We start from the raw sequence: 14423 nt of genomic DNA, 5'->3' as shown, positions 1-14423 counted from the left end.
CACCACAAATATTGAATGAGCAAATTACACTGACCTAAGGTCAGGTATCAAGGCAAGAACAAGGTCAAACCCACCTGATTTATTACTCTGGGGAATGAGAAAGTTTCTGGTGCTCATTTCGAATTTATTGACACCAGGAACTGCATTATACATCTTCCACTGACATCTTAGATATCAGAATAAGTCATTGACCTAAGATGACGCGGGTCGACCTTCTGTTTTAGGAACATACTGCCTAGCGTAATCTTTGTCGCTTATTCAAGTGCGACTCAGAGAAGTCTTGCACGCTTTTCGGTCGCCATGACCTTCGAAAGGTCAAACTGATCTCAAATGGGCTTGACATTTTGCTTAGAAACAGTTGCCTAGGGTTCTGGGGGCACTTTGAATACCAGCCTGGAATTTTACCTTGTTTGACCTTATTTTATCTGGTCATGACCCAGGAAGCTCAAACTTCGACCCAAGTGATTTCAGGTACAGGTCAATACACCCTGCAAATTTGGTGTCTCCAGCTTTCTTCGTTCCTGAGATCTCAGGAGGGGAGGGTCAAATTGGCCCCCTCCCCCCCCGCCCCACTCGAGCGAAGGGCATCTAGCCCGTCAACCGGGCGCGTGTTGGATGCCGACTGCGATGGTAATATGGCACCCATTTCTGTGTGGTTGACTGGTACGCGAAAGTTCTCTCTCATCCTCACATTCCGGTGTATTTTCGGTGCGCGTTTTGCCAGTTCCCGACACCCCAGATTCCCATTGCACCTCATCAATGTGTGTCTGGAGTTCAGAGCCTGTGCTTGCTGTGCCGAGCATAGCGTGCATGGAGAGTGCATGGAGATATGACATGCTAAATGCTGACCCATCGTGAGCTGGGACCGGGTCATGGCACACACTCACTAGGACATTTTTTGAGATCTCTCCACACAAGTTTCCTCATTGCGTCATTTCTTTGGGGGGGGGGGGGAGACGGCCGATCAATCACTTCGCGTCGCAGTCCGCCACAAACACGCTCAGATGTGCAGAACGTTTCTTACGGCAGCTTGCAAACAGGTCACACCACACCGCACAGCAGGTACTGCAGCATCACGCGGCAGAGGTTCTAACCAGTGAAGCCCCTTGAGCCTTCATGTGAACCTACATCCCCATGGCACGCTTGCGCTTCTGTATGATGTTGTGCGTGCAGAACTTGACATCTCTCCAGGAACGCCGGGACAGTGCAGACTCCTCCTCCAGTGCCTCCAAACAGTCTGCCATTCCTGGACACTTCAGACGGCCGATAAAAAGCTTCATGCGCCTCTGCACAGCTTCCTTTTCTGCTCGCGTCCATGGTATGACCTTCCTCTCGCCTTTGGGTCTTGTTTTGCTGGTGATCCTTGGCGCTTCTGCTGGCCTCCGCCGGTTTACGGATTCCCGCGCAACTTCCGATGGCTGGCCACGGTTCGTGCCTGAGCGTTCCTCTTCAGACAGTCGCTGATCCCGCACCAACTCATCCTGCACCTCCTCACTCTGAACACCCACACCGAGGGGACGCTCGACGGGCTCGCTCTCGCTCTTCTCGTGGAGCGCACGGGAGGTCATGTGCACCTTCCAATCTCGTCGGCAGAGCAGGAGGAAGTCGCCCGCAGCCGCCTTCAGGGCGGCGTCATCGTTGTCGATGCCGCGTGTTCTAAGGATCTCCGCGCACTCACCGAGCGAGATGCCAAGCTTGAGGGCAAGCGAAAGATTGCGACACTTTCCTTTCTTGCCACCTGCCAGCCGTTTCACCGCACCTACCACCTCCAAGAACTTTGATCGTTGAATGAACGACTCTAGACCCTGCCCTGGGCTTGACTGATTTAGCTCAAGGACCAAACGCCCCAGCTGTCTCATCTTTTCGCGAATGTGCGCATGTTGTTCACGCTCGTGACCAAGTCTCGTGAACAGACGGGACCCAAAATCAAAAATGAGCCCATCATTGCTGCATGTGGACGTAACGTCATCATACCACATGTTTGCCATCAACTTCTCCAATCCAGCTGAGGCATGCCTGTGACAGGGCGGCAAGGATCTTCCTAGAGCCTGAACTTCACGTCCAGCTGCAGCTTTTTCACCAGCATGGCACCTGACATTGTGTGTAGGAAGGCAACGTCTAGAGAAAAAGGCCTGGCACTTGCTGCAAGGCACCATATCTTTCGCCGTCACCTTCGCGTTTTGCGGTGGACACCTCTTGGGAATGATGGTTCCATGCCCACCATGGAACACCGTTAAGTTGTGCTTGAAGTTTCCCCTGTTGATGATGTGCTGGACACAGATCCTCCTCTCCCTGGAGCCTTTTGGGAATGCAAGCGCTTGAACCACTTCTGGTTTCATTTTATGCCTCCGGAAAAGATGACGTGCGAATTTGATGTGAGTCTTGCTACAATATGGGCAAACATTTCGCTTCAGAGATGTTCTCTTTTGAGAAGACCTTTGAATAGAGATGCTGTGGTATTTCTCCAACGCTTCGCAGACAGGAGTCCTACTGCTGCTTTCGTCCTCTTCCTCGTCCTTGTCCTCGTCCGCTTCCGTTCGTGGGAAGTCTGTTCGAGCCTGAGCTTCACTTCCAACTGCATCTTTTTCACCACCATGGCACCTGACACTGTGTGTAGGAAGGCAACGTCTAGAGAAAAAGCCCTGGCACTTGCTGCAAGGCACCATATCTTTCGCCGTCACCTTCGCGTTTTGCGGTGGACACCTCCTGGGAATGATGGTTCCATGCCCATCACGGAACACCGTTAAGTTGTGCTTGAAGTTTCCCCTGTTGATGATGTGCTGAACACAGATCCTCCTCTCCTTGGAGCCTTTTGGGAATGTAAGCGCTTGAACCACTTCTGGTTTCGTTTTATGCCTCCGGAAAAGATGACGTGCGAATTTGATGTGAGTCTTGCTACAATATGGACAGATATTTCGCTTCGTAAATGCTTTCTTGTGAGAAGACCTTTGAATAGAGATGCTGTGGTCTTTCTCTACCGTTTCGCAGACAGGAGTCCTGCTGCTGCTTTCGTCCTCTTCCTCGTCCTTGTCCTCCTCCGCTTCTGTTCGTGGGAAGTACGTCGGATCATCGCCTTCATCATCTGCAGGACAGACCAATCGCAGTTGGTTAACCAATGTTGGTTATTCAGCCAAGCAACAGGGTGATGGAAGGAAGGACGTTCAGGGTTATTCAGCGACGCACTGAACTGTCAGGACCATCAGTCACCATTCCCACGCGGATCAGACTGAAACATGATGCGCCGCATGCCACAGGCAAACCAGGGACTTCTGGGCTGTCAACAAAGTTACAACGCCAGGTCGCCGTTTAACCAAGGGATCGTCAGTCCCTGGGGCGTCGACCTACCGACCTTACTCGGTGCTAGGGTAGCGACAAGTCCATGGTTGGCCACTGCTGCTCTGTAATGCCTACACCATGGCATTATATAGGTGCGTATACCTTGTTCAGGGCCATCAGCCACCTGGTGCATACACCCACACCCCCAGTCTAGGCATCCAACTCCCAGCGGGATGCACAACATTCACCGCACGCATGGGCGCCGTCCGTGGACCCTCGGCACCTTCATGCACTGAAATCCACCAACCGAACGCGCCAAAATCCAAAATCGTAGATGAAGCGGCGACAAGGCCATACCGCCGTCACCAGCAGTTCACCATGACGCGTGGCGGCCAAATACAGCACCTCACTTCTAAAGAACTAATACTTTCAGTTTTTGGTACTGTCAGCGTGGCGTGGCGTGACGTGACGTGACGTGGCGCGCCGTGGCGTGGCGTGGCGTAGCGTGGCGTGGCGTAGCGTGGCGTGGCGTGGCGTGGCGTGGCGTGGCGTGGCGTGGCGTGGCGTGGCGTGACGTGACGTGACGTGACGTGACGTGACGTGACGTGACGTGACGCGACGCGACGCGACGCGGCGTGGCGTGGCGTGGCGTGGCGTGGCGTGGGGTGGTGTGGCGTGGGGTGGCGTGCGCGCGAGGGCAGCATGCATGTTCGATAAAGTCTGGGATGTGGCTAACGTGATTCATATATTCATGGGCGTATAGCCCCATCGTAAGGATGTGCTTTGCGCACTAACACGCACGCACATACACAAACACGCATATGTCTATACATGGTGAATATCTACTCGCCAGAAGATATCTCCCAGGGCCCGCAAGGATGACTGTTTTGGCTAGGAACACCGCACTTTCCGAACACGACTGGGAAAAAGGTTGTAGTCTTCACTACACGACTGGGACCGCCGGACAGTGGGAAAACTGTTCGCGCAGCAACAACTTGAAACAACTACGAAGCCAATCAAAATATTACACATTCGTGCTCAGCGTAAAAAATCCAACCCCACGCGGGCCCGTGGGCCACGTGGCTTCAGCCCGTCACCAGCACATCTGACGCCGGTGTCACTTAGAACTATTGGCATACCTTTATGATGGAAAAAGCTGCCCCAGACAGCGCAATTTCTGTTGAGTAAATATGCTCCTTATTACGCCATTGTTTGATTACATCATCGTACTTTGCGCAACATTGATCGTTCTCGCGAACGCCAGCTACGAAAGACTTAACAGTTGTATTTTTCTGGACCTTGAACGCCGCATGGCCAATGCAATGGCATGATTTGGATGACTTACTTAGACGTCATGGGTGCCTGAGTGACCTTAAAATCTCCCCGAGTAGTTTGCACATTTTCGCGGGCGTGCAGCTCGCAAGCTAGAAGAATTTAGGTCTTAGAAGGACAGGGCTGTGAATGGCTCCAAATGATCTCGAAGATGACTATTTCAGTTCAAAACCCCACTCAAATGTTGAGCACTACCTTTGACACGCGGGGGGCGGGGCTTCAACCCGACCCCCAACGCTGCCAAAAGGGTTTTCGGGAATGGTTTCCGATCAGCGCGGCGTAGTCGCGCTAAATTTCGTATAGTTGTAGACAAGTGAATAGCAGATCGTTTGGTATAAAAAGTTAGCTGCTCTAATTTAGCTAGCTGCTTTAGCTGCTTAGCTGTTTCATTACCCTTGGGCTTGCTGTATTGGGTAGTTTCTGTTTCTCATTTTGAATTGAATAATAACAGGAACCGCATTAGACATCTTCCATTGACCTCTTAAATGACATAATAGGTCACCGACTTAAAATGACCGATGTCAATATTTTCTTTTAGTGGTAAAGTGCCTAGCGTAATCTTTGTTGCTTGTTCAGATACAGGACTCAAAGCAGTTTTCTAAGATTCTGGTCATCATGACCTTCGAAAGGTCGAACAAGGCCAGTGACCTTGATTGAGCAGGTGGCCTTTTGTTTAGTACAGGTATCCAGGTTCTGGGGACACTTCGTAGACCAACTTGGGTTTTGACCTTATTTGACTCGAAGGTCATGACCTTGGAACCTGAAACTTAGACCTGTGTGAGTAAACGTACAGGCCAATACACCCTGTACATTTGGTGTCTCTAGCCCTCTTAGTTCCAGATCTCAGGGGTTCAAATTGAACCCCCCCACCCGAGCGAAGGGTATCCAACCGGCCACCCGGGCGCGTGTTAACGGAGCTCTACATCAGAAAGATACGCCCAAAATACATCAGACTACAAACCAATATGCTCAAAACTAAACGAGGAGCACGCCTGAGTAAGTTTCGTGTCACTCAACACCGAGGTTACATACATATGAGCATGTTAAGCTGAAAATAGTAATTTTCGGGAAAATGGATATTTTTGACCCGACATAGTGGGGCCAATTACTAACCAATCAAGATAAAATGTATAACCAATCGCAAGATCCCGTTGAGGCCTGCGAACTGCTTCTTTTCGCGAGGTTTATACCTTCCTTAAATTCGAAACGGCTAGGGGGAACCCGTACCCCTACTCCCGATCAGTCCGCGTAGTGAAACACGGCGATTCGTGGCGAGGGCTAACAATGAACCGATGCTCAGTTCCGAACTTTGGTGAAATCTAACACTGGCCTAATGGCGGTTCGCAACTTTAACGCCGCATGGCCAGTGGAATGGCACGACTTCAGTGACACCATTACGGGATCATGGATGCCTGGGCGACTTGGAAATAGCCTGTATGAAACTGGCCCCGCATCTTCGCGGGGGTGCAGCTCAGAAACCAGAGGGTTTTACACATTAAGAAGGGCAGAGCTGTGAACTGCACCGAATGACCTTCAGCATGGCTATGCCGGTTCGCAATCACACACAAATGTGAAACACTCCCGTCAAACGACGACAGCAGAAGTGCGGATATCAGGAGCATGGGGGGTAAAGCGTTGTGGAGTTGCACGACACTGCATAGGAGGTGGGGAACGGCGAAGTCTTTGGTAACATGCTGGCCCGATAGGGTGTGTTTAATGCGTGCGCTCCACACAGGAAACCCTTCCTGGGAGGGACGAAATGGTGAACATACCGAGCGGCTCAGGCGAAATGCTTCTTGCTTCTACTGATACCTCCTCCGTTGTCAGATCTGGCCACTCAGTCTTCACTTGAGGCGGATTATCTGGAAGGGATGAAGCCGTGAGCGCAAAACTCCTGCTGCATTGCCACAAACCTAGCACACTACAAGAAGGACATAGACTAGGACTATACCGCTACTCGAGGCAGAGCAGGAAAGTGCGGTCAAGCCAATGTGACACTAAAAAAAACGAAGAGAAAGAGAGCATGCTGGCACCAGTGGTTCTGGTTGTGAAGTTACCTCAGGATATAGCCACTTTACAAAGTAGGGCATAACACATCTGCGGTGCATATCAAAGGACAACAGACGAGATCTGTTGGTATTACGCAAGCCTGACGCCTGGGTCAACTCCTGTGCGCTTGGGTCTTTCTATTGCTACGCCTTTGATGTGCTTACATAATCCTCGGGTGTCTGGGGAGGGGAGGGGGTTAATGGGGTATGCCAACCTGAGAGGAATGAATGTATGTAGCTATGCCATAACGCATAAATTGAAGTAACGTTCAATCCAGTGATTTCCTATCTCCAAATTTCGCTAAGCTCCTCCAAGTTCAAAGTTATGCCCCACATGTGCCTCAAAAACATCTAGTCAAAATCTGCCGTGGTTTGCAGACCATCCCCTATGGCATATCATCTGCATAGAAGCATAGTCATACGCAGCCTAAGGCCTACATCAAGATCAGGGTACTGGCAACATCAGCAGGCAGGACGGAGATTTTCTATCGGCTGTTGTTAGTTACATCAACATAGTCAGTAAAAGGAGCACACGCCTTGGAATGCATACCTTGTGGTACGAACAGGATCGGTTATTGTCCGTTGCTCATGTCCTGCTTTGCTTAGGGAAATGGTAACATGGTAACCTTAGCTGACTTTTTTAAAACAGATGTATGTATTCTAACATGTTATTTGCTCCGTTTCAAATTGTTAGCTTGTGTCAGCCGATTTGAATAAGCACACACAAACCCAGCGAACCGGGTGTACAAATGAACAGTACCTGACTAGAGACCACGTTTGTGAAGCAGCACGCTTAGTGAACAGCATACTTTGTCAATAGGTCATAAATATCATGTTTTCTTTGGAAAAAGGGGATGTTACAACAATGCGCAACAGTTCTGAGACTGAAAGTTAGCCTAGATTAGTATTCCACATCAAAATCTTCGGACATCATTTGAATGCTGAACAAAATTTCACCGCACGCGGTATCAAAGGAGTGTTTCACATTTGCGTGAAGTTTTGAACTGAACCAACTAACTTGAAGATCATCTGGTACAGTTCACAGTCCTGTCCTTAAAGGAAGTATTCCCAGTTTGTGTGGGGTTTTAAACTGCAATAGCCATCTTGATGATCATTCGGTGCAATTCAGAGCCCTGCCCATGCTTTAACTTTAACTCTTTTAGCTTCTGAGCTACACTCCTGCAAAGATGTGCAGACCATTTCGGCAGACTATTTCAAGGCCACCCCGGCAACCCTTGACGTCATGCTGACGTCATTCCAATCCTGCCATTCCAATGTTCATGCGACAATCAAGGCCAAGAAAAATAGAATTGTCGGTTCGTTCATGTCTGGCATTCGTGAACACGATTAAGACATAACGGATATCAACTGGCTCTCAATCAATGTTGTGCAAGCTATGTGAGATTCTACTACAAAGTACGTTTTGTGCTGCATCATACAAGAACTTAAGCACTCTTCATTAATTCATCTTAGGTCTTAAGAAGGGTAGAGCTTTGAACTGCGCAGGATCATCAACATGGCTAATTCAGCTCAAAATCACACAGAAATGTGTGATTTTGAGCTGTGACGAGTGATTTTGAAAAAATCACTTCGTCACTCTCTTAAAAAACCAGAGTGACGAAGTGCGCAGTTCCGCAGCACGGTAGACAAGCGTTATAGAATTGCATGACACTCTGCGGGAGTTGGGAAAGGCGAAAAGAGCGTGTTTCGGTAACATGCTGGCCCGACAGGGTATGTTTTAAGTGTGTCCTCCATTCAGGGGACCCCTTGCTGGGACGAATAAAATGGTGAACGTACCGAGTGCGTCAGGCACAGCGCTTCTTGCTTCTACTGATACCCCCTCCGTTGTCAGATCTGGCCACTCAGTCTTCACATCAGGTGGATCATCTGGAAGGGATGAAGCCGTGAGCGCAAAACTCCTGCTGCATTGCCACAAACCTAGCACACTGTGAAAAGGACATAGAGTTATACCGCTACGCGAGGCAGTACAGGAAATTGCAGTCAAAGCAAAATGACACTGGCAAGACAAAAAAGAGAGAACGTGCTGGTATCAAGGGCTCTGTTCCAAAAGTTCCCCCGGGTAGACGGACATCTGCAAAGTATGGCACAACACACCAGCTGCGCGTATCACAGGGCAGCAGACAGAACCGTTCGTATCGTGCCAAGCCCGACACCTGGTCCGACTGCTGTACTCTAGGGTATTTCTATTGCTATGCATTTCATGTGCTATGTGCTAATGTGCATGTGCTATGTGCTTTCATTTCATTTGCTATGCATTTTAACACTAGCTTTTTACATCATCACACTAAAAAACTGCCATGCTTGCGCCTGTTCCTTGCACACTATTGCACGCCTAGGTGTAAAGTTGGCCGGCTGCTGTAACATGCATGGCACATATTCCGTACAATGATTTATGATATGCAGTATACCATGTTTTAAGGCTCTGTGGTATGTTTTGGCCGAGTCTCCCCAAATTGAAACTAGGGGAAATGACAATCAGAAACAAAGAAGCGCGAATAACTTGAGAAGGGCACGCAACACAAAAAACTTAAAGCGTATGAAATGTCAGAGTTGGTGCAATTCCTTCCCAGTTTATGACTTATAAATGACGTGAGAGAAGATGTTGTTGTGATACACCATTTGCAGCATTTCGATATTGCTTTTTGTGGTGCTTTTAACGTTTTCCACTCAATGACCAAGACGAAAAACAAATTCCAACACTAAAAACTGCTGCCCTCTCCCACACTCCTGCCACCTGGTGGTCTGACCTGGTACTCCTGCCCCCTGGTGGTCTGACCTGGAACCCCTGGTGGTTTAGCCCGGTACTAAGGTAACTAAGTAAAATGAGTCACAAACAACCAAGCATGGATGATCTGAGAAAGGCACCACACAAAAAAACTTTAAGTGTATAAATGACAAAGCTGGGGCAATGCCCTGCCAGCTGATGATCTATAAATGCATATGACAAGATGTTATTGCTAACATACACCATCTGCAGCATTTTGGTATTGGTTTTCACAATGCTTAAAACATCTTCCCCTCAATGACCAAAATAAAGAACAAAGTCCAATGCTCCAAACTCCTGCCCCCTCCCCCTCCTCCTCCACTCCTGCCTCTTGATGGTCTAACCTGGCACTCATGCCCTCCAGTGGTCTGACCTGGTGCTTCTGGTGGCCTGACCTGGTACTCCTGGTGGCCCTCTCCACTGATGGTGTGACGTGGTTCCCCTGCCCCGTGGTCTTACCCGGCACCCCTGCCCACTGACGGTCTGATGTGGTACTCTTGCCCTAGTGCTGACCTGGTACCTCGCCTCACTGGCGCTCTAAAGTAAAACCATGAAATCGCGGAACTAGTTCACGTTTCTGCTGAGTACGTCTCTGACGTTTAAGCGCCGGATCGCACCATCTACGTCCACATCTTAGAACCCGTCACCATCACCATACACCGCGTGATCACGCGCAGGCGTGCTCTGCCACGGACACGACTTTGCGTACGGGAGACGCTTCGGTTTTTCCCGTATACCCGCAGAGCTCTTGGGCTGTAGAGCTTTACTCCATAGATACAGCTAGGTGGCTAGGCACCTGTAGAGCATTAGAGCTCTGCACTATCGCCGAGAACGTGTTCGGTATACATCAACTTGCATGCCACGATGCGCAAAGCCACTTTGCCGGTGCCTACTTGCACGTACAAAATTGACAACCGCAAACTCATTCAGGACCCGAGAAGACAGGTGTTTCACGACCGTTTGCATTGCTTGTTTCTAAAATGGCCAAGTGTTTTACTAGAACACCGTCCACCGATCCCTGCCTGCGTACGTCCGAACCATTGCGCCGCTAAATGTGCTTGCTTTATCTCCTTGCTAGTCAACAAAAACGTTGAGCGAGCTCATATCTGTTTTGTGCCTGAATGAGCCTCACCAAATGACTACTGACTGTTCTTCGTCGATATTTCTCCAAATGCAAACGTTCTCTAAGCGCGAGACTGACTGGGTAATTATGTCTACCTTATGTGAAGACGACACCTACAAATGCATACCCATTTTTTCAGTGCATCTTCAACCAGTGACCCCAAAGACAAATGTAATTTCAAAACACTAACTAAAAAATGTTGTTCCGGCTGCTTAACCCATATGTTGTGCCACTGTAACATGCTGGCTTACTGAACAACCGCCATTATGGTGAAATATTTATCAATAAATAGGCATTCAATTGCACGTTAATTCACACCTCAGCTTTTATCATTTACCCATGCCAACTACTAGTGGTGGAAGCAATAGTAAACACTGTGCAGGTAACCAATACTAGCATAAACATATGCGAAAATGCATACATTTTGTGAAACATGTGCAAATTCAAAATCACATACTGTGTCATGTCACTAGTTGACACCGTCCTGCATCAGTAACACCCCACGCAGCCTCACCTGGAAGTATATAGTTGAGCGAAAGGCTTGAACCTGAAAAAAGAATGCAATATGGTTATGCATTTTGTATGCCACATTTCCATGACATTATCCTGGTATGTAGTTGAGGCTTAGCACTTTGTTCTCTGCACCAAACACAGTATCCACACATAATATTCAGGAGTCCTGAGCTACAAAAATGAATCCCAAGAGCATGAAATATAAAAAACAATCACAAGACCTCACTTTACCAAGCAAACCATATTCAGAAACTTCCTCAGAACGGAACAGGATTGATAATAACACGAACTGTTACAAACATCATAAATATATTGCAACTTTTGACTTACACCAACCCATACTTCTCATTTCTATTTGATGCCCCTTCCCCCCCCCCCCCCCTCTCAGCTGCATGAGTTCATTGTTCAACAATGAAAGATAAAAACTTACAGGGTCGCAATTCCAGCGGATCTCTTAAATCTGGTGGATCATGTTCACAGCCAGGCCAGGCAGAATCCATGTCATTCTCCGGAGTGGCAGGCGCGTGTGAGTGGTTCGAGCTTGTCATGCCTTGGCCTGAAACACAAGCATAGTTGTATTTTACCATTGAACAACGAGCAAAACCAGATCATATGCACTCAACATTGTGCCCAGGTGTTTATGCTGTTCCACCTGCATTCAGCATCTGACCATTTCCTCAAAAATTGCGAAAGTTGTTATGAGGCAAAGCATATATCCCCACTCAACATTCCTCATCGGCAATTAGACATACTTCACTCTAGTAGCCTTGGACATACTCATCTTACAAAAGTTCTTAGAATAAGTAGCCACAAACACCTCATGAAAAACTCCAGCGCATGGCGATTTCTGAACACCGAACGATCCTTACATTTATAAAGCGCGCCTAATCCGAACCAAGCCCTGGAACCAAGCAGTGGGACACGCGCCCTCGTACGTGTTCATTCTGTTGTGCGTATTCATTCTGATTTTGTCAAGGCGTTATATACGGGATGGTACTGTTCCGACCATGCACTTCTCAGTGAACATCCTTATATGACGTCACGGGGGCACTTTTAGCGCTGGAAGGTCGCACACATCTTAAGGGACATGAGCAATCGGGTGCATTACAACACATTCGGGGGTGGAGTGATAACTAAGGTGAAGTTCAAAATGAGTGAAAAGTGAAATTCACAGTATGTATAATTTTGAATGTAACGCAAGGACTGAGGCGGTAATGTGTAAGTGTTACTTGTGTCGCCTGACCCGTTCCCGGCCGCGCGGCGCGTCCTGTCTGCTCGGCGGTAAGTTCGCTACGTTTATCGAGCTAACAGGTGGTGGCAGAGGAGTTCCAAACCCGTGGTCCTGCTATGAAGCCTACTCGACCTGCGTTACACTACTGCTGGGTGTGCTATGGACCGGCTCGCACCTTGAGCAGTGTGACGGTGTCAAGATGGAAAGGCATATCTTGCACTTGAAGAGCACCTGTCCACATTCATTCGTCTGCCTGCCGGCACGCGCGGGCTCCATCAAGCTGCAGACGTGAAGGTGGAGGCTGATCTGACCTGATCGTTGTGTTCCGATCGGCCGATGCCTCTGGTCACATACATGGTCGTTCGATCTGAGCCACGCGCTGTTGGCTGGTCGGTCCCGTTCTTCTGAGTTCTTGCCGGTCTACGGGTCGTGTGTCTGGGCTGGTCGGCTCTCCTGTAGGCGCCCGTACTTCTAGCTGCTCTGCCTGTTGGTCTGTGACCTCCTGTCCGCCGACCCGCGACGTTCCTGCCTGCTGGCCCACGACGCTCCTGCACGCTTCCCTTCGACGGTCCTACATGCCGGTCTCTGGCGTTCCCGTCTGCCGGTTCCTGCCGGGTCAGCTGCCGCCCCGCGTGGTCGGCATGCAGGTGAGCGGGCCGCTGCTCGCCTCGCCTTCCTGGCTGCCGCTGACCTGCTGGCGGCCGTTCGTGACAGAACCGCTGGTAAAGGTGGGAGGTCTCGTAGTCTACGTGCAAAGTTAAGTGCTTTACTTTCGTGGTAGATGTGTGAATTGAATCCATGCCTGACAGTACCCCTGAGACCGAGGGCAAGGTCGCGAACAACACTATTGTTGGTGGAGTGGCGGCACCTATGGGGGAGAGGAGGTGTTATGATGGCTTCTCTCATGCTCTCTAGGGAGGGAAAGCTTAGCCGCTTCATTTCCGATTGCGATGCATTTTCCTCTCTGTTCAACTGGCATGATGATGCCCTCTTTTTCAAAGGAAACATTCCACATTTGTATGGAGTTTTGATTTAAAATAGTCATATTGAATACAATTTCCGTGAGTTGTCGAGTGCAGTTGGCGAAGAACGTTATGCATATAGATCAGACGGTATTGGTAGCCTTAATCCTCGTAGAATCAACAGGAAAAGTGGGAGATACATGTGGTTTGTTGGCTAATTGTCTCCATGGAAGTGAATCGTTTCCATTAAGGTGTGCTTCGTTTTCATAAGGGCGTGAAGCTAAAATATCACATCTTTCTCTCCCTTCTCCTGTTTATTCTACGAGGATTAAGGCTATCAATGCTGTCTCATCTATTGAAGGTCAACTGGTGAAATTCACAGCCCTATCCTTCTAAGATCGAAACCCTTCCAGTTTCTGAGCTATACGCCCCCGAAGATGTGCAAACTATTCGGGGATACTATTGACTAAAGCTGTACAGGCAAAAGACCGCTTCGGGCGGCAAGAAAAGACGGGATGTTTGCGGCATGGACAGGTAGTGGCGTTGTTGCGGTGACAGTGAATTTGGCTTTCGCGTTTTTGCAGATTGGCCAGCTGCCACGTTCCCCCGTAGGACCGGCCCGCGCCAGACAACATCACTTACCCTCCCAGGTTACGTGTGCCATCTGCCGGGTCGCCGGACTGCCATCCAAGCCAGGAAACGAGCATTAAGACGTTTAAATCGCTGCTCCACACAGGCTAACCCTGTGACGTTCAAGCATACGATGGCGCGGGCGCGGCGCGTGTCCATGATGCAAAGCGGGCTTCACGGTCGGCGTATGCTGCTGACATTTACCGTTTTACACCACTGACGCTAGTTTGGAACCGCATCAGGCTCATGTCTAGCAAATGTTCATCGATGCTCGTACCTGTACTAAGTGTGGGTGGCACAACGGCGACCAACACTGTCGGAGTGTGTAACATATTGGGGCACACGTTCTCGGAGCTGTCCAAACTATGCTCTCGGAACCCTGAATTTATGCGGCATAAGAGACTGGGCGAGTGTCACCAAGAAAACTTCCACTCATCAGGCACCGATAGTTGCAATGCTTTTTACAGGGTTTTAATGCTTGATCTCAAGATTATCATATCATATATCATGTTAAAATTACATC

General features: G+C 49.2%; 1 protein-coding gene across 1 annotated transcript; it reads right to left on the bottom strand.

The window, feature by feature from the left end:
* Positions 1 to 1030: 1030 nt before the first annotated feature.
* LOC119091201 (uncharacterized) lies at positions 1031 to 12026 on the bottom strand. The gene is made up of 6 exons (XM_037213853.1): positions 11947 to 12026; positions 11508 to 11633; positions 11079 to 11111; positions 8454 to 8543; positions 6381 to 6470; positions 1031 to 3082 (listed from the first exon to the last, which is right to left on the bottom strand). Exons 2-6 carry the CDS (start codon positions 11623 to 11625, stop codon positions 1125 to 1127), a joined length of 2289 nt encoding a protein of 762 aa, XP_037069748.1. The 5' UTR covers positions 11626 to 11633; positions 11947 to 12026; the 3' UTR covers positions 1031 to 1124.
* Between the last annotated feature and the right edge of the window lie 2397 nt (positions 12027 to 14423).

The sequence above is a fragment of the Pollicipes pollicipes genome, unplaced genomic scaffold (assembly GCF_011947565.3).
Source record: "Pollicipes pollicipes isolate AB1234 unplaced genomic scaffold, Ppol_2.1 Scaffold_1600;HRSCAF=1878_pilon_pilon_pilon, whole genome shotgun sequence".
NCBI lineage: Eukaryota > Metazoa > Arthropoda > Thecostraca > Pollicipedomorpha > Pollicipedidae > Pollicipes > Pollicipes pollicipes.
Note: the sequence above shows the minus strand (reverse complement) of the source record. Positions and strands in the feature narration are given on the sequence as shown.